General features: G+C 40.1%; 1 protein-coding gene across 4 annotated transcripts in view; it reads left to right on the forward strand.

Moving 5' to 3' along the window:
- LOC137617394 (solute carrier family 15 member 4-like) overlaps nucleotides 1-27,802 on the forward strand; it is a 55,535-nt gene that overhangs the window by 17,992 nt on the left and 9,741 nt on the right. For all 4 annotated transcript variants that reach the window (XM_068347417.1, XM_068347419.1, XM_068347420.1 and 1 more), the window contains 8 exons: nucleotides 805-926; nucleotides 5,086-5,248; nucleotides 6,688-6,850; nucleotides 15,022-15,172; nucleotides 15,728-15,865; nucleotides 16,150-16,276; nucleotides 23,989-24,070; nucleotides 25,645-25,769. In XM_068347417.1, coding sequence (XP_068203518.1) covers nucleotides 805-926; nucleotides 5,086-5,248; nucleotides 6,688-6,850; nucleotides 15,022-15,172; nucleotides 15,728-15,865; nucleotides 16,150-16,276; nucleotides 23,989-24,070; nucleotides 25,645-25,769 — 1,071 coding nt within the window. The remainder of the gene's footprint in view (nucleotides 1-804; nucleotides 927-5,085; nucleotides 5,249-6,687; nucleotides 6,851-15,021; nucleotides 15,173-15,727; nucleotides 15,866-16,149; nucleotides 16,277-23,988; nucleotides 24,071-25,644; nucleotides 25,770-27,802) is intronic.

The following is a 27,802-nucleotide window of genomic DNA, read 5'->3' on the forward strand; positions in this document are numbered from 1 at the left end:
GAGTGATAACTTTCATAAATTGCAATGCTCTACCTTTTTTGGTTCCATCTGAGCTCTCTTCATGGTGTTGCTGTTTTATTAGTAGTGCTTTACTTTTGCATTATACTTCAAGTGGTTTTGATCTTGTGATGTGGAAGCTATGTTTGAGTAAAGATTCCTCTTTGTAATATAGCACATAGCTCCCGTAAATTTGTGGAAATGTTTTTCTTATTGTTGCTAAATTCTTCAGTTTTGTATAAAGCAAGGAAGGATGGGTGTACAAGGAAATTGAGCTATGGTTTTACTTCCCAGGAAGGTGCAATTCTTGCTCCTGAATGAATTTATTTACTCTGAGAACTTTTGCATTAACATACTTTTATCATGGCACCCAATCCTGTATAAGTATTGCTTCCTGAAGGGAAAAAATATGGTTCAAACTATTCAAAAGTAAATGACTTAGCACTAAGTAACTTTTTAGATAATCCCTATGCATCCAATAAGTCTTTGTTCTTATGGGATTACCCTAAGGCTATTGGTATACCTGTACTTTATATAATTAATTTCATCACAGTTTTATCCTTCCTCTTTCACCTTTTTTTTTCAATTAACAAATTGTGGTGGGTGAAATTTTTGTGGGACGAAGTTTCATGGTATTGCTTTTCTAAGCTTTCATATACGTCAAATTCTTTTTACTAGTGTCTCGGTAACAACACTATGGATATAACAGAATTGGTTACTATAATAAGTTCTGTATCCTGATTACAAGTTATGTAAGATATTAAAAAATACAGTATGTGTAATTTAAAATTTACTTGTTCTTCGCAGATGAATCTCACAACTCGACACCAAATGCTCCTTGCAAAGCTGCTGTGTACATATCAGTCACGATAGTAGGCTTGGGTGTCGGCATTGTGAAAAGCAACATTGCTCCTTTTGGGGCTGAACAGGTGAGAAATACTTATTATTCTTAAGAATTAAAGAGTTAATAAATGATTTGTGAACAGAATTAAAGTAGAAGGTCCTCAACTTACAAACTTAATAGGTTCCAAGAAGCTGTTTGTAAGTAAATTTTTTAACATTTTGACCTAGGGCAGGCCTAACCTGAATCTCATGCCTATGATTTCTAACTACAAAAATTGACAAACAATCAGATTTTGTATAAAATAGATATCAGGTTACTACAAAAGGGATTTTGACAAAGGAAAAATCTATTTCTGGGCGAGAGACCCGTGCCGCCCAGTGAAATGCTCCTTTAACATCATTTCTAAGGTAAAAACTTCTATGAATTTAACAGAGAAAAATTTGTGTAGGAATGCTAGGTTGAACTCAGCTCGCTCACCTTAATAAGGTGTCGGTATAATACTGGGGCGCTGAATAAATCACAACCAGAGGCCTCGCACCATTTAGATATCTCCTGGCAATATCACTGAACAGCGAGGTGCCGTTCAACATCCTACTACTACTAGCAATCCCACGCCAGTGACGTCACTCCTCTCCTTTTTCATAGCACCACTCAGGTTACTACAAATATAATTTTTCTTGCTGTATTAAATGATATAATATTTTTTTATTACAGTATTTCCAAATCTTATGTTTATTTTCAGTTGGATGTGTGTTTGTATCTCTGAATGTTTGTAAGTTGGAGACCTTCTGTATTGCTGTGAAGTAGTATTTTCTCTTTACTGATTTTTTCTTATGTAATTATTTTTGGCCATTCCATAAGATTGTGCATGCATTGGAAATTCTGTTAATTATAAGCAAGATAGAGGTGAATGGTGTCATCTAATCATGGAGGCCTACATGACATTGATGAACCGTCAGTGTTGGTAAATAAGGCAACTAGTGGTGTGAGGGGTTTCCAAGTTTAAGGTTCATTCTTGATCAGCACATACGGAGGAATGTTACTAACGCCTTTAATATTTCATATAAGGTAAATTATTATTGACAAACAAAGATGATGATTGATCCACCGAATCTCTTAAAATTGATCGTCCGGGTGTACTTGGTCCCAGTAACCTTAATCATTTTAGTAATGGGTGCTATCATTCCGGTGAACACCTTTTGTCGCCTTGGGTCCGAAACATACGCATTTGAACTGATACATCTTCAATCTGTTGACAAACCGAAGGTATTTCCTGAGTTTAGATGAATCAAAATGTGAAAATTTGTATCCAAGAGGTTTGTCGAGAACATCCAATTATTATTTTTTATCGCTCCCAGAACCATTGAGGGAGTTTTCATGAAGCAATTTATAAGCACTGTGAAATTGTTGAGTGCCGAGTCATCTAGAACTGGTCTCCACCCACCTGAGCTTTTGGGGACCAGAAATAACCTATTGCAGAAGAGTTTAAGATATCTTCTATTACATCCTTCTCTAAAAGTTTCACAATTTTTAGCTGGAGTAACATATTTTCCTGTATTGGAAAGACAACTTGGATACATGACTGGTTTCTTCGATAAAGGCGGGCTTTTAGTAAACAGCATTCGGTAGCCTTCTTTGACCATATCCAAGACCCACGAGTCAGTAATTTTCCCAAACAGAAAAGAAGTGAGATGGTCTTCCCCTTGCCAAACTTTGCTTTAAATGACTGCCGTACTGTTCTACGAGAAAGTTTTCGAGTTCAGTGGGCAATCATTCTAGAAGTCTGCTGTAACGAAATTCTGTTGTGTCTTCTCTTAAATTAAATTTTATTTATTTTTTTATTTTTTGACCCATCTGAGCTTGAGAAATCTGACAGGTTATGGGAAGGTTGGGTATTTATAGAAACTGACCTTGGAACATAGGTCCCAAAATAGGAGTAGAAATTAATTTTTTAAGTTGTGCCTCTTGAGAGCGAACCTACCATAGAAATATGTACTGTGCCTGTTCTCTTCTCTTATTTAATCCCACACTGCACAAAGGCTGTTATTGCTTTGGCAGTCCCCTGTAATACTGGTTTATTTAGGCAAATCAGATAATCCGTAAATACATCCATATCCTGATGACCAGGAAATTTCTCTTTCTGCGAGATTAGAAATAACCCCTTTAATAGAATCGGCAAGGGAAAGTGGTTCAGTTATAGTCCCTATCTGATTACCTACAAATATCTCTTTTAGCTAACAAACTTACATAACCTAAATTTAGAGATTTTCTTTAATGCGTCACAATTATTCGGTCAAGACTGGGACAATGATTGGGTTACGACTGGTTGCAAAATTGCCATCCAAGAATAGGACAGGTAACTGATAAGTCCTTTTCAGTATTTAAGAAAACTTATTGCGGAAATGTATTTGAATAGGTGAGACTAGTTATGTTCTGATAATTCTTATTCTATGTCATCTAATGGTGCCACTTCTAAGATGATTTATACTCCAAAATTTTGTAATATTTTCATAGATAGTGAGTAAATTGTTGTGAAAGGAAAAAAAAAAGCTTTTTGTCTGTTGTTAAATCCATATCTCCTACAAAGTGTTCATTAACCCTTTTACCCCCAAAGGACGTACTGGTACGTTTCACAAAACTCATCCTTTTACCCCCATGGACGTATCGGTACGTCCTTGCAAAAAACTGCTATTTAAATTTTTTGTTTGCATATTTTTGATAATTTTTTGAGAAACTTCAGGCATTTTCCAAGAGAATGAGACCAACCTAACCTCTCTATGACAAAAATTAAGGCTGTTAGAGCAATTTTAAAAAAATGCACTGCTAAATGTGCTTGAAAAAAAATAACCCCTGGGGGTTAAGGGTTGGAAATTTCCAAATAGCCTGGGGGTAAAAGGGTTAATTTATGAAATAAATCAATTGCCCAACATTATTATTGCCAGAGTAATTATCTTCAATTCATTATTAATGTGAACAGAAAGAAGTCCATGCGTAATGGTTTTTCAAGTTTGTTGACTAAAGAAATTTTTATTGTCAATAGAATAGTGAGTATAGTTCAAGTTTTCTCTTTTGCAGATTCTTTTATAGAGGTTATTTCAAATCATATGAAGGAAAGTTGGGAGGTCACCCAGATCTTAATCTTATATTGCATTACTTAAACTGTTTAGATAGAACAATTTCTTATAAGTCTCGGAATGCTTCTGAAATAAATCAATTGCCCAACATTATTATTGCCAGAGTAATTATCTTCAATTCATTATTAATGTGAACAGAAAGAAGTCCATGCGTAATGGTTTTTCAAGTTTGTTGACTAAAGAAATTTTTATTGTCAATAGAATAGTGAGTATAGTTCAAGTTTTCTCTTTTGCAGATTCTTTTATAGAGGTTATTTCAAATCATATGAAGGAAAGTTGGGAGGTCACCCAGATCTTAATCTTATATTGCATTACTTAAACTGTTTTGATAGAACAATTTCTTATAAGTCTCGGAATGCTTCTGTAGTGTTTGCAAATTGTGTTAACTATGTTTGGGACTGTCTGATGGAAATAAATTCTCTTAATTCTCCTATGTTGGGTCCCATATTAGATTAAAGTATTATCTGTATTATATGTTGAAAAATGCCCTGATCCATTGATGAATTTGATCAGTTTTTTTTTATCATATTCATTCTATTAAGTTAACCATTTATTGAAGGTGATAGGTTTTGGAGGTTTTAGATATGTGCTTATAAGAGTGGCTAGTTTTTATGAGGCCATAAGGGTTGCAACTTCACTTTCATCTTCCTTTCACATGATTCTCACTCGAGCAGAAGAATTGTGTACAGGAGTGTTTTATGATTTTTCCCCCAATTAAATTAGTGTTTCAATGAAACAACTAAGCCAAATTTTCAGACTTTTGAAGTTTTTTAAGGCTTTTTTTCAATAAGAGGAAGTTGGAGATATTAAAAAGCTATGGGGCTGGTGAAGACATTGTTTCGGGTAATGATTTTGACATAGTGAAAGTAAAATTGAAGTGATTATTTAATGGAAATATAATGAAGGATTTGTGGATGTTCCGATTGATTTCTTATCTTTGAAGAAAAACTTCTTACAGTTGGAATGTCATTTTGAAGCTATTCATATAAACTTATTTGCTTTTCTATACTGTCTGGTTACATAACATTATTGTCATGGCCATACAACATAACTGTGTGCAAATAACCTACAGTATTGAAATGATTATTACCTAATCATCTTCTTTTGCAGCTCAAAACTGCTGATCCTCAAAAGACTCGTTCCTTCTTCTCGTGGTTCTACTGGTGCATTAACCTAGGGAGTCTGGTTGGCGTTGGCATCATTACTTACATCGAACAGGACAGTCCGGGAGTCTGTGTCAATGGTTTCTTCTGTGGCTATCTCATTGCATCAGGTAAGATTACATATAAGCAAAAAATTAGAAGCTTTATTGTTTTTTTATAGCATTTATTTGGTTAAATATATTTGAAGTTTATGTGGGAATTAAGATACAGTTTGCTGTTTGATGCTTTTGTCCCTAGGATGCTTAGTGTGTGATGATTATAGGAACGAATAATGTTAGTAGGAAAAAATAATGTTAGAAATTTAATAATTTAATGGATTCAAAACTAACATTAGGCTCAGGTGAAACTTATTTGGTCTGCTTCTTCAATTCTATTCAAGATTTACCATGGCAATGATAGTTTATTACCAAAATTTTAAATTCTTACAGCCCTTTGTAATACATTATTGTGATATTGTTTGGTAACTAAGATGTCACATTTCTAATTTTTTTTATATCTAGGCTTTAAAAGTGTCGATAGATTAGCCATTTAACATTTTAGCAATTCTCTGTATACTTATTTATCAAGTACTGTATTCATTTGCTAAAAGGATGTAAGGTTTCATATAATTCAGTGCCCACATCAGTGCAGGAAGATTAAGTTATCAACAAACTATAGTTTTCATTTTATCAAGGATTAATTTTTTATTATTTACATGTGACCACTCATCAGTAATCTTTGATTGTAAAGATTTTTGTCAGCATTAATGTTACAGGCTATAAAAGCAATGATTCTGTGCAGGGAAATTGTTATGATACAATAAAAAAATTTGTAGTGAAGATCCCTGAAGTTTTTTATTTTTTTCATTTTTATTAATTAATTGAACCGCAGGAAGAGGATATGTCATCACCAGTATTAGCCCTTTTACCCCCAGGCTATTTGGAACTTTCCAACCCTTAACCCCCAGGCATTTTTTCTTTCAAGCACATTTTGCAATATATATTTTTTAGATTGCTCTAACAGCCTTAATTTTTGTCATAGAGAGGTCAGGTTGGTCTCATTCTTTTGGAAAATGCCTGAAGTTTCTCATAAAGTTATCAAAAATATGCAAAAAAAAAAAATATAAATAGTAGTTTTTTGCATGGACGTACCAGTACGTCCAGGGGGGTAAAGGGATGAGTTTTCTGAAACGTACCAGTACGTCCATTGGGGGTAAAAGGGTTAAAGTATCACCAGCTCATAATTTAAATTATTTTTGCTTCACTGCTTTTCTCAGAGGACTACTTTGTAGAGGCTATTTTAGTAAATGTTCTTACAACCAGTAAGTTCTCATTGTGCCAGACAGGTACCCTAGCTTTTGATTGGTCATTGGCCTGGCTGTATCTTTATGCTCTGCGGGTGTGTTCATTTGCAGCACAAACCAAAAAGTATCAAAATTAAAGTGCGTATGTTTCCAGGCTCTGACTGATGTGATGCCAAAAGACTTAAATTTAAAGCCCCATTTTTTCTTAACGATCTGATAATCTTAAACAACTTGAAAAGTGAAAGAATTATTGTTTATTTTCCACAGTATGCCTGGTGGTAGCAATGATACTTTTCATTGCTGTGTTGCCATGCTACCATATAGTGCCACCCGAAGGGAGTGTCATTGGAAATATTCTAAAGATCATATGGGAGGCATTGGGTGCTCAGATTAGACACTTGCGTCACGGACGCCGGAATGTAAATGCTAAGTATGCAAATTTATCTATGATTTGTTAATTTATCATGCTTTTTTTATGAAGAATTGCTGTTTATTAGATCTTTTTGCAAATGGGTTGTTGTTGTTGTTGTTGTTGTTGTTGTTGTTGTTGGTTTTCTTTTTTTTTGGAGGTCCTCAACTTACAAACTTTTGGAGATACGATCACAAATCCAACTGAAATCATAAATCTGATGTATCTAAAGTTCATAATAAAATGCTTTAATAAAACAATATATAATTCAACACAGTAAGCAAGACTACTTTTGCAATATGAAACTAGACTTATTTGTTGACTTTTGTAGCTAAAAATTGTAGGCATTTTGAAAAACACCAAGATAATGAAAGTGTGGGAATTTAGCAGAAAATCAGAACACTAAATGTAACTCCCAAGTTGGAAAACGTGTAAGTTGCACTATTGGGAAAAAAAATCATATAGTGAATTCAAGAAAGTGCAAAGCTTTGGAGATGGAATTAACGAGACTAGCAAAGAAACGGATACTAATAACGTCATAAATTGTGGTTATATAAATATTCAATCTGTTGGTAATAATCAATTCAAATGAAATTAATATTTTTTTCGACATATTAACGATATCTGAAACATGGCTAAATGACAATTTCTAATAGCTTTGAAAAAGTGGATTTAACAATCAACACGGGATTTGCTGTGATACTCTTAAATACCTACGAATATTTAGTAAGGCGCAGTTTTTGTGTGTTACGACAATGAAAACAACAAGGTGAAGCCTACCCTAGGTCAAAATTTGATAAAATCTGAATTTACAAACAGCTTCTTGGAACCTATTAAGTTTGTAAGTGGAGGACTTTCTGTATGCAAATTCTTGCTAAATTTTGTACAGTATGCTAAATTAATAGATGTTGCCATGATTTTCTTAGTGATTCTTACTGTAAATTAATATGGCTTCCTATAGGTTAATCTTTGTTACCTTACCAATCCACTTTTTAGAATTCTTAAAAATAAGCACATTATCATGACTTTGCTTGTTGCTTTTTTATAAATGATGTATTTTCAATATTAAACTTACCCGATAATCATGTAGCTGTCAACTCTGTTGCCCGACAGAATTCTATGGAGGGATACGCCAGCTATCACAATACTAGAAGGGGGTGTACTTACCAGCGCCACCTGTGGCCAGGTACTCAAGTACTTCTTGTTGACACCTCCTCAATTATTCCTCTGTCGTGCTTCTGACAAGACGTTCTGGGATACGCTTATGTTCTTGGAGTATTTTCACGACTTTGGTGAAGTATTTCTCTTAGATTTCGGCTGTCGCTTTACTGGAAACTTCTATTTTAGCTTAGTTAGCTTTTGGAATTAATTTGATTAATTTTGGTGACGAAGAGAGTATGAACTCTCGTTCACCTTTCAATGGCCGACCCTTCCCTTAGACGGAAGTGTTGGTGTCTAAGAGAGTTTAGACTCTCTTTCTTAATTTTGCTTAACAAAAGTTATAGATTTATTTTATATCTCTCCGCCTCTTATAGGCCTCTTCGATTAACTTCCTTTTATTATAAACTTATTAAAATTAATTTTTATATTTGTTTATATTCGACCTTCCTAATAGTAGGCGGTCTTTTCTTGGTACCGAAGTTAATTATCGTGAGCCCGTCATTTCGGTTTTACCTGTTAACATATTATGCTATTTTAAGGTCTTGAAAGAATTTCTTTGATAGTCTCGTACTTTTTCAAAGTTGAACTAACGTTTTGTTTGTCTCGGCAGTTGTTGACGTTCAGAACGTTTCAACTTGCACTCTATCGTTACGATAGAGAAAGAATGTTCACGGTTTCACATTGCAGTAAGAGTAACCGTGTCTAGCGTTTTGTTCATTCTTTCTTAACTTAATGGTTTTGATCCTAATAAGGAACTTTTCTTTTTGGGAAATATTTCAGTTTTTTTCCTTTAACAATAATATGTTTTAACGATATATATGATTGGGCTCTTCTCTCAGGTTCTAAGTCAAGAGAGAGAGAGAGAGAGAGAGAGATAGAGACGGAGGGAGAAAGAGGATAAACGTTTCCCTCAAGCCTGCCAGGCGTACGAGTAACGTCGTTATCGTTTTGCTCTTATCCCTAGTCTCTTTAGGGGAAGAAACTAAACGTTTCTAGAGTGATCTAGTGTTTAGTCTCTTTCCAGCCACTGATTTTTCTTTCATTAGATTTTTCTGTTACATTGTAATTCTGTTTTCGCAATTACTAACTTTTGAGAAGGATAGAATTGCGTGTTTCAGGTACAAACCACTTAAAGTTTCGAGTTCAGTGAAATAAGTGCAAACAGAAATCAAAGTGATAAGTGATTAGCGCAAAGTATGTCAGTGTTATGCGTGAGGGTACTTTTGTGCGCGCCAGTCGTCCTCCCAGTCCGGGACCTCTTGCAAGCTCCCAAGCCCAGGGGAGAAGCAATGTCGAAGGGCAAAGGGTTCGGCAGGCCTTGATCGGCGCACAGAAGTATCCTCGGTGGTTGTGGGCGTGTCTTACCGAGACCGTCACTCCCACCCGCAGACGATTGAGCCCTTATTTTGCTCGTCTGCAGAAGAGATTTAGAGGAGAAAATAAAGGCAGAGTAACGCTGGTCTCAGGTCTCAAGACCTCTTAAACGTAAAGTCCAGACCTATGCCAGACGTACGAAGTAAAGTTCAACAACCCGGATGCAGTCATTGGGTTAGCTCTGACTCTCCTCAGTCATCAGTTTGTTGGGCTGAGAGTGCGCCTACACTCCCCCCGCCTATGCTCGCTCCGCCTGATCACAGTACCACCTGCCAGGCGTACGATGTTGTGGACTCTACTACAGTCCATGCAAGCACAGCTTTCGGACCTGATGCGTGAGTGTCGTGCTGAGAGTGTTGCACCTCCTCCTCCTCCTGCACCGGTGGTGCACCAACCGCCTGCACCCGTTCAGCCTGTGCTGCACCCGCCTGCACCGGTGGTGCACCAACCGGCTGCACCCGTTCAGCCTGTGCTGCACCCGCCTGCACTCGCTGCACCCAGTCGCAGCACCATCTGCCAGGCGTACGATGTTGTGGACTCTACTACAGTCCATGCAAGCACAGCTTTCGGACCTGTTGCGTGAGTGTCGGGCTGAGAGTGTTGCACCTCCACCTGCACCCTTTCAGCCTGTGCTCAACCCGCCTGCACTCGCTGCACCCAGTCGCAGCACCATCTGCCAGGCGTACGATGTTGTGGACTCTACTACAGTCTATGCAAGCACAGCTTTCGGACCTGTTGCGTGAGTGTCGGGCTGAGAGTGTTGCACCTCCACCTGCACCCTTTCAGCCTGTGCTCAACCCGCCTGCACTCGCTGCACCCAGTCGCAGCACCATCTGCCAGGCGTACGATGTTGTGGACTCTACTACAGTCCATGCAAGCACAGCTTTCGGACCTGTTGCGTGAGTGTCGGGCTGAGAGTGTTGCACCTCCACCTGCACCCGTTCAGCCTGTGCTCAACCCGCCTGCACTCGCTGCACCCAGTCGCAGCACCATCTGCCAGGCGTACGATGTTGAACCTCTTTCTGTGTTCGCTGTTCCCAGTGTTGTTCAGCCTCAGCCTTCTTTAAGGCAACCTTCGGTTTGGGATCAGGAGGATTACTCCACTCTTCCTCCTCCTCCCCTGGCTGCTCCACCGGTGGTGCAACTCTCGGTGGAGGTACAACCTCTTCCACCTGTGAGTCAGTCTCCTCAGCTGCTGCACCGAGCTCAACCCGTGCACCCTGATCCTGCGCCTCAGACACCTCTGCTTGCGGGATCTTTACCTTGTTCTGCGCAACCTCGGTCTCTTCACGCTCCACTCATACCACAGGAACAGGAACTTTCTGCACCTTCCACTGTTGTTGTTCCAGCTCGTTCTGACTCTGCTGTTCAGCATACCTTACCTCCATTTTCAAACCATGGCAAAAATATGAATCATGAGTTATGAATGTAAGGTAAACATTATGTTGATTTTTAAACCCCATGCAAGCATGCATAAAGCACTCTAGCACTGGTCATGGAATTTCTGAGAAATGTTAAACGCCATGCACACGCTCTGCTTTCCTTACAGCAGGCTCTGCTTACAGCAGGCTCTGCTTACTACATGCTCAGCATTCAGCATGCTCTGCATTCAGCATGCTCTGCATACAACATGCTCTGCATACAGCATGCTCTGCATTCAGCATGCTCTGCATACAACATGCTCTACATACAGCATGCTCTGCATACAGCATACTCTGCATTCATCATGCTCTGCATACCTTACCGCATGCTTCTCAACATATCTTGGGTTGTTGCCAACTCACTAGACTGTCAAGCAGTTTCATAACGTTGCCTTCTAGTCTGCTGCTTTTGCACCAGTGAACCCTCACTCAGAGAACTTAGCTTTTCTAGGATAAGGTCCCTGTAGATGAGAAAGTTCTTTTCTCCCTCCTTCTGATATTCCCTTGAGGACTCTGTCATTTGGAGGGAGCCTTTAGCTGCATAACCTCTTATGGACTTTTATTTAAGCATAACATGCTTACAGGGAAGGTAATGGTTCCACTTCAGCCGCTAATCCCGTCTGTTACCACACCTGCTCCCATAGACCTTGAGCTGTGTTGCATGACATGCAGTCCAAGCTTAGTCCTTGTTAGAGGATTTTTTGTTTACGGAGTCAATGTGTCACGGGGAAGACGTTCAACAACCAACAGAAGGGACTTGTTGTGACGCAGTGCGGCAACCTCAGCAACCCGTTAAGGAGTTGTCTGTACGACCCAGATAGTCTAGACAGATTCGGGTTGTCACTGTACTTCCTCGCTTGCCCATGATTGACAGTTTACAGACTGTGCAGCAGTATCATGATCTTGTGTCCGGCTCCGTCAGACGACTGGCTTTTAAGAGCTCCCACAAGTCGTCGCTGTCTGGAGATTTTCAAATGGACTATGGATCTGACCAAGGAACTGGGCCTCCTGGTCAATTTTGAGGAGTCTCAGCTCGTTCCATCCCAGACCATTGTTTCCTTGGGTATGGATCTTCAGAGTCGAGCTTTTCGGACTTGTCCGTCGGCCCCAAGGATCTTCCAAGCCCTAGAATGCATCCAGAGCATGCTGAGAAGGAACCGATGCTTAGTCAGGCAGGGGATGAGTCTAACAGGGACACTTTCATCGCTGGCCCTGTTCATCGAGTTAGGGAGACTCCACCTCCGCCCCCTTCAGTATCATCTAGCTGCTCACTGGATAAAGGACATGACGCTAGAGACGGGCTCAGTTCCTGTTTCCGAAGAGATGAGGTCTACTCTAACTTGGTGGAAGAACAGCATTCTTCTCAAGGAAGGTCTACCTTTGGCTGTTCAGACCCCCGACCACCGTCTCTTCTCGGACGCATCGGACACGGGCTGGGGTGCGACACTGGACGGACAGGAATGCTCGGGAACATGGAATCAGGAGCAAAGGACACTTCACATCTATTGCAAGGAGTTGTTGGCAGTTCATCTGGCCTTGATAAACTTCAAGTCCCTCCAGCTTAACAAGGCGGTGGAGGTGAACTCCGACTACACCACAGCCTTGGCTTACATCTCCAAGCAGAGAGGGACTCATTCGAGGAAGTTGTTCAAGATCGCAAGGGACCTCCTCATTTGGTCAAAGATCGAAAGCTCACGCTGGTAACGAGGCTCATTCAGGGCGATATGAATGTCATGGCAGATCGCCTCAGCCGTAAGGGTCAGGTCTTCCCCACAGAGTGGACCCTTCACAAGAATGTTTGCAGCAGACTTTGGGCCCTGTGGGGTCAGCCAACCATAGTTCTATTCGCTACCTCGATGACCAAGAAGCTCCTCTTGTATTGTTCTCCGATTCCAGACCCAGCAGCAGTTCGCGTGGATGCCTTTCTGCTGGATTGGTCCCATCTCAACCTGTATGCATTCCCGCCGTTCAAGATTGTCAACAGGGTACTTCAGAAGTTCGCCTCTCACAAAGGGACACGGTTGACGTTGGTTGCTCCCCTCTGACCCGCGAGAGAAGGGTTCACCGAGGTACTGCAATGGCTGGTCGACGTTCCCAGGACTCTTCCTCCTAGAGTGGACCTTCTGCGTCAACCTCACGTAAAGAAGGTACACCCAAACCTCCACGCTCTTCGTCTGACTGCCTTCAGACTATCGAAAGTCTCTCAAGAACTAGAGGCTTTTCGAAGGAGGCAGCCAGAACGATTGCCAGAGCAAGGACGACATCCACTCTCAGAGTCTATCAGTCTTAATGGGAAGTCTTCCGAAGCTGGTGCAAGGCCAATGCAGTTTTCCTCAACCAGTACCACTGTAACCCAGATTGCTGACTTCCTGTTACATCTAAGGAACGTAAAATCCCTATCAGCTCCTACGATCAAGGGTTACAGAAGTATGTTGGCAGCGGTTTTCCGCCACAGAGGCTTGGATCTTTCCTCCAACAAAGATCTACAGGACCTCCTTAGGTCTTTTGAGACCTCAAAGGAACGTCGGTTGTCCACTCCAGGCTGGAATCTAGACGTGGTCCTAAGGTTCCTAATGTCATCAGGATTTGAACCGTTCCAATCAGCCTCTTTTAAGGACCTCACATTAGAAACTCTTTTCCTCGTGTGCTTAGCAACAGGTAAAAGAGTAAGTGAGATCCACGCCTTCAGCAGGAACATAGGTTTCACATCTGAAACGGCTACATGTTCCTTGCGGCTCGGTTTTTTTTTTTGGCTAAAACGAGCTTCCTTCCCGTCCTTGCCCTAAGTCGTTCGAGATCCCAAGCCTGTCCAACATGGTGGGGAACGAACTAGAGAGAGTACTTTGCCCTGTTAGAGCTCTTAAGTACTATCTAAGAAGGTCAAAACCATTACGAGGACAATCAGAAGCCTTATGGTGTGCTATCAAGAAGCCTTCTCTACCAATGTCTAAGAACTCAGTTTCTTACTACATCAGGCTTCTGATTAGAGAAGCAAATTCTCATCTGAAGGAAGAAGACCTTGCTTTGCTGAAGGTAAGGACACATGAAGTGAGAGCTGTGGCTACTTCAGTGGCCTTCAAACAGAACCGTTCTCTGCAGAGTGTTAGGGATGCAACTTATTGGAGAAGCAAGTCAGTGTTCGCATCATTCTATCTCAAAGATGTCCAGTCTCTTTACGAGTACTGCTACACCCTGGGTCCATTCGTAGCAACGAATGCAGTAGTAGGCGAGGGCTCAGCCACTACATTCCCATAATTCCATAACTTTTTAACCTTTCTCTTGAATACTTTTTATGGGTTGTTCGGTCGGCTAAGAAGCCTTCCACATCCTTGTTGATTTGGCGGGTGGTCAATTCTTTCTTGAGAAGCGCCGAGGTTAAAGGTTGTGATGAGGTCCTTTAGTATGGGTTGCAGCCCTGTATACTTTAGCACCTTTGGGTTGATTCAGCCTCCAAGAGGAACGCTGCGCTCAGTAAGGAAGTCGAACTTAAAAAAAAGAGACAGAGTAACGGTTCAATTCGACTTCCTTACCAGGTACTTATTATTTCATTGTTATTTGAGATAACTGTTATATGAAATATGGGATACTTAGCTATCCTTTAATCTTGTACACTGGTTTTCACCCACCCCCCTTGGGTGTGAATCAGCTACATGATTATCGGGTAAGTTTAATATTGAAAAATGTTATTTTCATTAGTAAAATAAATTTTTGAATATACTTACCCGATAATCATGATTTAATTGACCCTCCCTTCCTCCCCATAGAGAACCAGTGGGACCGAGGAATAATTGAGGAGGTGTCAACAAGAAGTACTTGAGTACCTGGCCACAGGTGGCGCTGGTAAGTACACCCCCTTCTAGTATTGTGATAGCTGGCGTATCCCTCCATAGAATTCTGTCGGGCAACGGAGTTGACAGCTACATGATTATCGGGTAAGTATATTCAAAAATTTATTTTACTAATGAAAATAACATTTTTATTGATGAAACTTTTAAATTGGATGGTAAATGTAATGTCCATCACTTGAAATTGATTGATTTATGGAGTTTTCTGGCATCCTGACATATAAGGTCATGAGATGCTGATCATTACTTCAGAGATTTTGTCATTTATGAGAAAGGTCAGGCTCTTCAAGGTCATACCCCTGATTTAACCATCAGATAATTTGAGGTGATGATGCATGTAATAGTATATATAAGTATTGGTTTTAATGGATTTTTCTGTTTCCTTGAACAGCCCGTTACACATAGAACCAAGATTTCTCGACAGAGCTAAGATTAGATTTGGTGGATCTTTCCACGAAACGGCTGTGGATGATGTGCGAAGTCTGGGAAAGCTGTTGACTGTGTTCACTGCTCTTTTGCCATATTGGCTTGTATATTTTCAGGTAAGGCTCAATCTGTGTGGTATTTCATTAGGTTCTCTTTTTGTAGTTTCTTGTTAGATTTAGTTTATTATCTCCGTCAACAAAGTTGGAAGGAGGTTATGTTTGTTTCCCCTGTTTTATGCGTGTATGTGTTTGTTTGTGAACAGCTTCCTGTCCACAATTTTAATCGTAGAGTAATTAAACCTGCAGGGATTAAATGTTATGTAAAATCTGGAAATGATTAAATTTTGGAAGGTCAAGGTCACGGTTAAGAAAAATTTCCAGTTCCCATAATCCGCCTTAAGTTTGGACATCATTGTCACAGAGACTTCAAACTTTGTTCATATTTGAGTGTGTAATCCATGTCAATTAATACATGTCAAGGTCAAAGGTCGAGAAATAACCTGCGGCGGCTGAGGTTGGCGCTCTACTGAGTGCCAATCTAGTTGTTCTTATTTTTTGGTTAGTACTTTTGATGAATACTTTTCGTCTGTTTTATGATTAGATGGTATTTCTATGAAAGTAAATTTTTTTATCTATTTCATAATTTTCCCTTTTTCACTTTTTCTTTTCCAGATGGAGACAAGCTTTCAAGCACAAGGTTTGCATATGCGCTTTGATCTCTTTGGGGCCAATGAAACTAATGAAACTCTCAAGGAAGATATTTCGTTTAATACCCCTTTGGATGACAATGTCGGTCTACTGAAGTTTAGTGTAAGTGATTACATTGTCAGTTTCAGTGACTAGTTTATTATGTTACTTTGTTTGAAAAGGTCTTTTATCTTCTCTTCATATGTTTATGTTCTGAACAATTTGGTTAGATTTTGTGGTAATAGGTTGTTACTATTTTTATCCTGAAAAGAATTAAATTTTTCATTGGTAAACTATATTTCATTGGAAGTTGTCGTGGAAGTGCAATACTTTTCCCTTAGAAAATACCTTATATATTTGTTTGAATTTCCTTTATTTGAGAATTGGCTTGAATTTTTTCCCTGTAGGTACCAGCTGCATGGCTGACTTTATTCAATCAACTGTTTCTCATTGGAGCAATCCCAATTGTTAGCAGCTTCCTGTATCCTCGGCTGGATAGAGCGGGTATACGTGTGTCTGTATTGTTCAGAATAGGTAAGATGAGATTTATCTCTTGGTTTGTTTTACTGATTGTAAAATATACTTAATTTTGTATCTTGTGTGTACCATCGCGTTATTTATTTGTTTATCCATTCTTGGATAACTGATGATATGCAGGCTCTTGTGAATTGGCAAATATCAAAATTGTTATATCCAAGGCTGAATTTCAAATACAATTTGCATTGTTTATAGAACTCTTCCATAAATTTTAGGATGTGGTGGAATATTGGAGACTTCTTACATGAGCATAACCTAAATTAGAAATTGAGTATGCTTAGTATAGGATGGGAACAATAAGTTAAGTCGTTAGTACAGTAACAAGAAAGACAATAGGATGGCACTCTATGGATGCAGAAGTTATTGACTTAGTCTTGCTGGATATTGTATAAGAATGGAGCGGCTTAAGTCCACTAAAAACAAGATCGGCTATTGATGCTCACCTAAGCTCTCCTACAATGCAATATATGTAATGTAGAAGATAGCATGACTCTCCCCCTCTTACATATATGTTTTTGTTAATGAAATTCTCCTGGTCAATTGATAATGCTTTTAAATCAGCATCCTTACAATGTATTGAGAGCTCCTATTCTATTGATGAATGGCTATTTTTCAATATTAAACTTAGCCGGTGATCATATAGCTGTCAGCTCTGCTGCCCGACAGAAAAACCTAAGGACAAAATACGCCAGCGATCGCTATACAGGTGGGGGTGTACATCAACAGCGCCATCTGTCGAGCAGGTACTCAAGTACTCCATATCAACACAGAACCAATTTTCTCTCTGTCGTGCCACTGGCAAGACCTACTAAAATACGCTGTTACTAACTGGATTTGTTTTCACAACTATTTGGTGAAGTACACTATTCTAGTTTTGAGCTTTCGCTATGCAGGGGTTTTATCTTCATCTCAAAACTTGAACTCGTTTTGGATAGATTTAATTATGGTGACTAAGAGAGTATGGACTCTCTTTCACTTTTAAATGGCCGACCCTTCCCTTAGACGGAAGTGTGTTTAGGTTTTTAGTAATTTTGCTTAACACGTTATAGATCTATATATTTTATATCTCTCCGCCTTTATTAGGCCTCTTCGATTAACTTTCCATTTATTATAAACATATAAAAATAAATTTTTATGTTTTGTTTATTTGCGACCTTTCCTGATAGTAGGCGGTCTTAACTTGGAACCGAAGTTAATCAACGTTGAGCCCGTTATATCGTATTTAGCCTTTAAAGAATTTATAACTTTTTAAATTTAATGTTTTATGAAAGAATTTCTTTGATAGTCTTCGTACTGTTTTCAAAGATGAACTAACGTTTAGTTTTTTTTTTTAGACTTCGCAGTTGTTGACGTTCAGGACGTTCAACATGCGCTCTATCGTTACGATAGAGAGAGAGTGTATCACGGTTTCACTTTGCAGTAAGAGTAAATCGATTCTGACGTTTCGTTCATTCTTTCTTAACTTAAATAGTTTAAATTCTAAATTAAAGGAACTTTTTATTTGGAAAACCTTTCAGTTTTTTCCTTTAGCCATATAACATGTTTTTTTGACGATATATAATTGGGCTCTTCTCTCAGGTGCGAAATCAAGAGAGAAAGAGAGAGATAGATAGAGACGGAGGGAGAGAGAGGAAAAATAAAACGTTCCGTTCAAGCGGGTAACGTTGTTCTCGTGTCACTCTCCTCCCTAGTCGCTGTACGGGGAAGAAGGTAAAACGTTTCTAGGGTTTTATTCTTGTCCCCAGGCTATGTGCGGTGAGAGATTGTAAACGTAGTTTAATTGAACTAGTGTTTAGTCTCTTTCCCAGCCACTGAATTCTTTATCCTTATATATTTTCTGTTTTTGCTAGTATTAATGAGCTGCATTATACGACTGTTTTCGCAATTACTACCTTTTAATGAAGGGTAGAATTGCGTGTTTCAGGTAGAAATCAGTAAAAGTTTCGATTTCAGTGAAATAAGTGCAAAACAGAAAATCGAAGTGATAAAGTGATATGCGCAAAGTGTTACAGTGTTGCGTCCGAGGGTTCGTCTGTTCGTGCCTGTCGTTCACCTAGTCCGGGACCTCTTGCAAGCTCCCAAGCCCAGGGGAGAAGTAATGTCGAACGACTTATGGGTTCGTCAGGCCTTGATCAACGAACAGACGTTTCCCTCCGTGGTTTCGGGCGTATCTACCCAAGATCGCCCCACCCACACAATGACGAGAGAGCCCATTTACTTCTCGTCTGCGGAAGAGGTTTCTCGTAAGAAACCATGGACCAAGGTCTCGCAGCTTATTAAGTGCAAGTCGGTCCCTTCCGCGCAAGTCCAACGGCCCAGTTGTAGCCACTGGGTCAGTTCGGACTCGCTGCAGTCTTCCGACGACTGCTCACCTCCTTAGAGAGGCAAAGCGGTACCGCAACAGGCAGTAACTCCGTCTGTTGCCGCACCAGCTGTTGTAGACCCTGAGTGGTCTTTGCTGCAGTCTATGCAGACTCAGTTAGCTGCTGTTATGCAGGAGTATCGTGCGGAGAAGGTTGACGCTGCACCCGTTAGCCTACAACCTACCACGGTTGTGCGCCCAGCAGACGCTGAGGCTGCCTGCTCCCACACTCCAGCTGTGAGAGCTCCTCCACCCATGCGCAGTCGACCCTGTCAGACGCATGCTGACGTTCACAGACGCACGGAACCCTCCGTTGATGTTCGTGTGCTACCACAACAACAGGAGGGTGGAGTTAAGCTGCTGTGTTTTGACGCGGTGCGTCAACCTCCGCATTCTAGAGTTGTTTTGACTGCTCAGTATAGACAGTCAAAGCAGTCTCGAGTGAACACTGTATGTCCTCACGCTCCCGTTGTGGTTGACAGTTCAGTTGTTGACAGTTCACAGTCTATCAAGCAGTTACATGACGTTGCCTTCTGGTCTGCTACTAATGCACCAGTGCTGTATGTCTTCACACACCTGTTGTGGTTGACAGTTCAGTTGTTGACAGTTCACAGACTGTCAAGCAGTTACATGACGTTGCCTTCTGGTCTGCTACTAATGTACCAGTGAGAGACTCACTGAGATCACCTAGCTTTTATCGGACAAGGTTCCTGTAGATGAGAAAGTGCTGTTCTCCCTCCTACTGATATTCCTTTGAGGACTCTGTCATTTGGAGAGGAGCCTTAAGCTGCTTAGCCTCCTATGGACTTTAATTAAATCATGATGATTTTTTTTTTTTTTAAGGATCTTCGTCCGGATCTTGTAACTGCTGCTCCTCGTTCGCCTAAACGTCAGAACTTACACTAGGCCTAGCTACTTCGAAGCCGTTGTTGTTAAGCTAGTGCTCTCTCGCTCTCCTAGAGAGCGTTACGTTGGCTAGGCGACTGGTTTTTACACCAGGAGGAGTTTTAGGGATACAGCCTTTGATTTCCCTTCTTTTCAACTGGCTTATAGAGCGAGAGTCTGATAGGACACGAGAGAAGTTCTCGGCTTGGAAGTTCATGCCTCTGCCCAAATAGACTTCTCAATTCTGGTAGACTCGCCCTGGCGCCTAGCCAGGAGACGCTCCAAGTTGTTTACAGGTCAACTTCTCAGCTTTTGTCGAGCCTTTGAAGTTTTGCTGTACTATTATATCACACATAACAAGGCTTCCAGGGATGGTAAATGGTTCCGCCTCAGTCGCTAACCCCGTCTGTTGCCACACCTGCTCCCGTAGACCCTTTATGGGCTTTGCTGCAAGACATGCAGTCCAAGCTTGTGTCCTTGACAGAGGACTTAAATGCGGAGAAGAACCTTCTGGCCAACAACCTTCCAACCGGTTGGTTGTGCGCCCTGTTGCGCTGAGGTATCCTACTCGCGTCTGCCAGTTGAGGTGGTTCCTCCACCGATGCGACCCAGTGTGGGTTGCCAGTCGCACGTTGACGTTTAGCGATGCTCGGAGGTGGTTGTTGACGTTCAGTGTGTCACTAAGAAGACGTTCAACAACCAGCAGAGGTGACTTGTTGTGACGCAGTGCGTCAACCTCAGCAACCCGGTAGGGTGTTGACTGCACAACCCAGCAGTCTAGACAGTTTCGGGTTGACGCTGTACTTCCTCGCGCACCCATGGTTGTTGACAGTTCACAGACTGTGCAGCAGTGCCATGATATTGCGTCCGGCTCCGTCACGCATCCTCCAGTGCGACCGGATTCAGCGAGTCAGACGTTGCCCACTCCGTTGCCGTTTCCTCATCAGTTTCGGATGAGGAACCCTCTGATGAGGACGTTGCTGAACAAGACGATCAGCCCCCAGCCCTGCTATCCATCCAGAAGATGCTGAAGAAGGAACGCTGCCCAGTCAGGCTGTGGATGAGTCTGGTAGGAACACTGTCATCCGTGGATCAATTTGTGTCACTAGGAAGTCTACACCTCCGTCCTCTTCTATACCATCTAGCTTTTCACTGGAAAAAGGACAAGACGCTAGAAGCGGTCTCGGTCCCGGTTTCCGGAAAGTTAAAGTCTTGTCTGACTTGGTGAAAGGACTATATTAACCTTAGAGAGGGTCTTCCCCTGACTGTTCAGACTACCAACCACGTTCTCTTCTCGGACGCATCGGACGTAGGCTGGGGTGCGACATTAGACGGTAGGGAATGCTCGGGATTATGGAACTCGAGTCAAAGGACAATGCATTTCAACTGCAGGGAGCTACTGGCAGTACGTCTGACCTGGAAAAGCTTCAGGTCTCTCCTTCAAGGCAAAGTGGTGGAGGTTAACTCGGACAACACCACGGCTTTGGCGTACATCTCCAAGCAAGGAGGGACCTACTCTCTGACATTGTACGAGATCGCAAGGGACCTCCTCACCTGGTCAAAAGGTCTAGACATTTCAATAGTAACGAGGTTCATCCAAGGCAACTTGAATGTCATGGCAGATTGTCTCAGTCGGAAGGGACAAATAATTCCAACAGAATGGACCCTCCACAAGGATGTATGCAAGAGACTTTGGGCCACCTGGGGCCAGCCAACCATAGATCTCTTCGCAACCTCGATGACCAAGAGGCTCCCAATATTTTGCTCACCAATCCCGGACCCAGCAGCAGTTCATATAGATGCCTTTCTACTAGATTGGTCACATCTAGATCTATATGCATTCCCTCCGTTCAAGATTGTCAACAAGGTACTGCAGAAGTTCGCCTCTCACGAAGGGACAAGGTTGACGCTAGTTGCTTCCCTCTGGCCCGCGAGAGAATGGCTCACCGAGGTACTTCGATGGCTAGTAGACGTTCCCAGAACTCTTCCCCTAAGGGTGGACCTTCTACGTCAGCCACGCGTAAAGAAGGTACACCAAGGCCTCCACGCTCTTCGTCTGACTGCCTTCAGACTATCGAAAGACTCTCGAGAGCTAGAGACTTTTCGAAGGAGGCAGCCAGAGCGATTGCTAGAGCAAGGAGAACATCCACCCTTAGAGTCTACCAATCGAAGTGGGAAATCTTCCGAAACTGGTGCAAGTCAGTATCCGTATCCTCGACCAGTACCTCTGTAACTCAAATAGCTGACTTTCTCTTATATCTGAGGAAAGAACGATCTCTTTCAGCTCCCACTATCAAGGGTTACAGAAGCATGTTGGCATCAGTCTTCCGTCACAGAGGCTTAGATCTTTCCAACAATAAAGATCTACAGGACCTCCTTAAGTCTTTTGAGACCACGAAGGAGCGTCGTTTGGTTACACCTGGTTGGAATTTAGACGTGGTACTAAGATTCCTTTTGTCAGACAGGTTCGAACCGCAACAATCAGCCTCCCTGAAAGATCTCACCTTAAAGACTCTTTTCCTGATATGCTTAGCCACAACTAAAAGAGTCAGTGAGATTCATGCCTTCAGCAAGAACATCGGATTCTCATCCGAAACGGCTACATGTTCTACAACTTGGTTTTCTAGCCAAACACGAGCTGCCTTCTCGGCCTTGACCAATATCGTTCGATTTTCCGAACTTATCGCATGGTTGGAAATGAACTAGAAAGAGTCTTATGTCCTGTAAGAGCTCTTGAGTTCTATTTAATAACCTTTACGAGGCCCGTCTGAAGCTTTATGGTGTTCAGTTGAGAATCCATCTTTGCCTATGTCAAAGAATGCTTTATCCTATTTTATCAGACTGTTATTACGAGAGGCTCATTCCCATCTGAATGAGGAAGACCAAGCTTTGCTGAAGGTAAGGACACACGAAGTTAGAGCTGTCGCAACTTCAGTGGCCTTTAAACAAAATAGATCTCTGCAAAGTATAATCGACGCAACCTATTGGAAAAGCAAATCAGTGTTCGCGTCTTTTTATCTTAAGAATGTCCAGTCTCTTTACGAGAACTGCTACACTCTGGGACCATTCGTAGCAACGAGTGCAGTAGTGGGTGAGGGCTCAACCACTACAATTCCCTAATTCCATAACCTCTTTAATCTTTCTCTTGAAATGTTTTATTTTTGTTTTTGGGTTGTCCGGAAGGCTAAGAAGCCTTTCGCATCCTACTTGATTTGGCGGGTGGTCAAAGTCATTTCTTGAGAAGCGCCTAGATTAGAGGTTTTGATGAGGTCCTTTAGTATGGGTTGCAACCCTTCATACTTCAGCTCCTAGGAGTCGCTCAGCATCCTATGAGGATCGCGAGGCTCAGTAAGGAAGACGTACTTAAAAAGGCAGAGTAATTGTTCAAGTCGACTTCCTTACCAGGTACTTATTGATTTTATGTTTGTTATTTTGAATAACTGCTAAAATGGAATACAAAATACTTAGCTCTTAATGTAACACATAATGCTGGTCTCTACCCACCCCCTTGGGTGTGAATCAGCTATATGATCACCGGCTAAGTTTAATATTGAAAAATGTTATTTTCATTAGTAAAATAAATTTTTGAATATACTTACCCGGTGATCATAAATTAAAGGACCCTCCCTTCCTCCCCAATAGAGACCCAGTGGGCAGAGGAGAAAATTGGTTCTGTGTTGACATGGAGTACTTGAGTACCTGCTCGACAGATGGCGCTGTTGATGTACACCCCCACCTGTATAGCGATCGCTGGCGTATTTTGTCCTTATGTTTTTCTGTCGGGCAGCAGAGCTGACAGCTATATGATCACCGGGTAAGTATATTCAAAAATTTATTTTACTAATGAAAATAACATTTTAAAAGGCTATATTACAATTTGAAATATTTTGTAGCATATTAGTGAAGAAGGTACACAATTAGAGATTTGGTTCATACTTATTGCCATGGTGATGCTTCTATGTACAGAAAGTTTACTCTACTTGCAATATGTTTTTTTGTTTTAGTATTTGATTTCTTGGGATTAAAGCTACCTTATTGCCACACATTTTATGATTCTAGCTTTATTGTGTGGCAGTTGACTCGTTACTAAAAAAAAATTCATAAAAGTAGTTTGAGATAAATTATTATTATTGTTTATTATTTTGACCAGACCACTGCCTTTTTAAGGTCTTGTCTAATACACACAAAACATAAGAAAATTGATGCTGGTTTTTCAGATGTTGTGAAATAGATTTTTTAACATGCTGTATAAAATATACACAGTAGTACTGTAATTGAGGTCTATATTGCTTTGTTCTCTAAGGTTGACTTATACTGACACTACCCCAAAAAACTAAGAAATTTCCTGTTTTCTTCCCTATTTAATGTATACTTTTTGATTGTATCAGACACTAATAGTTTTAAATGTTAATGTATTATATATATATTTTTTTCACAATGTAATTACAATTTTCTGTTTCAGGTGTTGGAATGCTGTTCAGTATCCTGGCTGTGATGACTGCTGGAGGTCTAGAGTCGTATAGAATATATGAATGGAAACATGAGTATGTATAAAACATCTTATTTCTTGTTTTAATCATAGATCTATATACAATTACAATTTCCGAGATTATTTAGATTATGGTTAGCTCTCGGTCAGAAAACATTGATTTCTTACTTAATATCTTTAAATGTGTATCATGTTAAACCTTTGGTATTAGAATAATTTGTTGTATCATTCTTGGTATTGGAGGCTTTTCCGTTACTTTGCCCAGAAAGGTGGTATTGTATGCAGTTATACCAATTATAAGTCTGTAAGGTTTGAATAATGCTTGAAATATTAGAGTACTAGGTTGCTACTGACATGTACTGTATTGAGAGGAAAATAAAGCATGCATTAGTTGTAGGTTGCTACTGACATGTACTGTATTGAGGGGAAAATAAAGCATGCATTAGTTGTAGGTTGCCACTGACATGTACTGTATTGAGGGGAAAATAAAGCATAGCATTAGTTGTAGGTTGCTACTGACATGTACTGTATTGGGAAAATAAAGCATAGCATTAGTTGTACGTTGCTACTGACATGTACTGTATAGAGGGGAAAATAAAGCATAGCATTAGTTGTAGGTTGCTACTGACATGTACTGTATTGAGGGGAAAATAAAGCATAGCATTAGTTGTAGGTTGCTACTGACGTGTACTGTATTGAGGGGAAAATAAAGCATATCATTAGTTTTAGGTTGCTACTTACATGTACTGTATAGAGGGGAAATAAAGCATAGTATTAGTTGTAGGTTGCTACTGACATATACTGTATTGAGGGGAGGATAAAGCATAGCATTAGTTATTTATCAGTCTTGTGATTTTGCTTTGAAACTTGGTCAGTGTAATTTGCAAGTGGTTAAACGAGATTGATAAATAACAGTTATAGACTTGTATGGTTGAAGAAAAAGGATTTGGTTTTAAATACAAGGACATCATTGGGTCATGGAAAATTTAAAAGAAATGCAAATAGGTACAGTAGTTTGTAATAGTAGTGATCAACAAAGAAAAGGTTACAAGGAAAGGCAATGTTCATTCAATCTCTGCAAGTTTTTGATGATTCAATATTTTCCTCAATGATTTCTCCTTAAGATTACAGTATCCTACAAGTATTTGTACTTGGCCTGTGTGTGTAATGATGATCAATTATGTATTATTACAGTACGCAAGAGGAGATTGCATGTTAACCCTTTTACCCCCAAAGGACGTACTGGTACGTTTCACAAAACTCATCCCTTTACCTCCATGGACGTACTGGTACATCCTTGCAAAAAACTGCTATTTACATTTTATTTTGCATATTTTTGATAATTTTATGAGAAACTTCAGGCATTTTCCTAAAGAATGAGACCAACCTGACCTCTCTATGACAAAAACTAAGGCTGTTAGAGCAATTTAAAAAAGTATATTGCAAAATGTGTTTAAAAAAAAAAAAAAACCCGGGGGGTTAAGAGTTGGAAAGTTCCAAATAGCTTGGGGGTAAAAGGGATAAAATTAGGAAGTTACATTTGAAGTATGGTGAGGTCTTGAATATTTAATACACATTCTAAATCATAACTTAAGTAGAGACTAATGGAATAAATTGTATTTATTTCAGCAACTCTTCTCATATTGAGCAGGTAATTGGAAATGTTACCTACCATGCAGTCAACATATCAATATTTTGGCAGATTCCCCAATATATCTTAGTTGGGGCAGCAGAGCTATTTGCTAGTATAGCAGGTAAGTGAAGTTGAATGTTGTTTAATTATTTCTTGAATATGTATGTCTATTTTCTTTTACTGTGTTGTAATCATCATCATTATCGTCTCCTCCTACACCTATTGACGCAGAGCCAGTCATCTTGATCTTGGGCTTTTATTCAATACTTCTCCATCCATCATTATCATCTGCTTCACACTCATAGCGGCGTCAATTACCTTAGATGTCAGGATGCCTGAAAACTTTAAGTCAATCAATCAATCACACTCATAGTCCTTAGCCATGTGGGTCTGGGTCTTCCAACTCTTCTCATACCTGTGTTGTAAAGGAACTAAGACGTACCCATTCATAGTCTTCCAACTCTTCTCGTACCTTTGTTGTAAAGGAACTAAGACGTACCCACTCATAGATAGTTGCCGTCAATCTATGGATTGACTCAGTACTTTATAGAGGGAGAGGCATTTGGCAAGGAAAGAAAAGAGGAAATATTTATTTCAATGCAGATTTTGACATTTAAACAACTTCAAGGGAGAAGCAATGTGAATATCAGGCAAAAATAGAAATAATAGATTTTATTATTAAGATTTAATTTGTTCTTTACATTTTGTTTTATGTTCTGTGGTCTTTTATCCAAGTAAATTTGATAAAATTATTTTTTGAAACTCGGTGGCATCATATTCATCTTCTACATGCCCTTCTGTGACAACCATAGATATTTTGAGAGAGCAAGAAGGTCCACGTCATTTGAGGAGTATCTAGAATGAGTTCTCGTGCCAAATTGTGAAGTTAGCATCCTGAAGTAGCCCCCTCAGATGTGCACAAAGCCTTGACTTTTGCTTAAACATATGTAGCATTGATCTGTTTAGTTTCTATGGACAATGCACTTGGCAGTCTGTGCATCCTAACCTGTATAGTTCTTGTCAAGACTTCTAACCTATTCCAGATAGCTTGGAGTGCTTCCTTGGTTCTTAGTGGCTCATAATCTGAGAGATGATGAGTAATCAATAGATGAAGGCACATGGAATGGCTAATCAGCTAATATTATTATTGTTATTATTATTATTATTTTTATTTTTATTCTTATTTTATTATTATTATTTTTAATATTTTAATTTTTATTTTTATTTTTGTTTTTGTTTTTATTTTTATTATTTATTACTGACTAGATGAAACAAGAGTAGGAAAAGCGTCTGGTATGGATGGTGTGAGAGCTGAGATGTTGAAGGAGGGGGGTGTGACTGTACTTGAATGGTTGGTGAGATTGTTTAATATGTGTTTTGTGTTGTCAATGGTACCAGTAGATTGGGTTTGTGCATGTATTGTACCACTATATAAGGGTAAGGGAGATGTCCATGAGTGTTGTAATTCAAGAGGTATTAGTTTGTTAAGTGTAGTTGGAAAAGTGTATGGTAGAATAATGATTAATAGGATTAAGGATAAAACAGAGAATGCAATCTTGGAAGTACAGGGTGGTTTTAGAAGAGGTAGGGGTTGTATGAATCAGATTTTTACAGTTAGGCAGATATGCGAAAAATATTTAGCAAAAGGTAAGGAGGTGTATGTTGCGTTTATGGATCTGGAGAAAGCGTATGATAGAGTTGATAGGGAAGCAATGTGGAATGTGATGAGGTTATATGGAGTTGGTGGAAGGTTGTTGCAAGCAGTGAAAAGTTTCTACAAAGGTAGTAAAACATGTGTTAGGATAGGAAATGAAGTGAGTGATTGGTTTCCGGTGAGAGTGGGGCTGAGATAGGGATGTGTGATGTCACCGTGGTTGTTTAACTTGTATGTTGATGGAGTGGTGAGAGAGGTGAATGCTCGAGTGCTTGGACGAGGATTAAAACTGGTAGACGAGAATGACCGTGAATGGGAGGTAAATCAGTTGTTGTTTGCGGATGATACTGTACTGGTTGCAGGCACAGAAGAGAAGCTTGGACGATTAGTGACAGAATTTGTAAGTGTGTGTGAGAGAAGGAAGTTGAGAGTTAATGTGGGTAAGAGTAAGGTTATGAGATGTACGAGAAGGGAAGGTGGTGCAAGGTTGAATGTCATGT

The sequence above is a fragment of the Palaemon carinicauda genome, chromosome 23 (assembly GCF_036898095.1).
Source record: "Palaemon carinicauda isolate YSFRI2023 chromosome 23, ASM3689809v2, whole genome shotgun sequence".
Classification (NCBI taxonomy): Eukaryota; Metazoa; Arthropoda; class Malacostraca; order Decapoda; family Palaemonidae; genus Palaemon; species Palaemon carinicauda.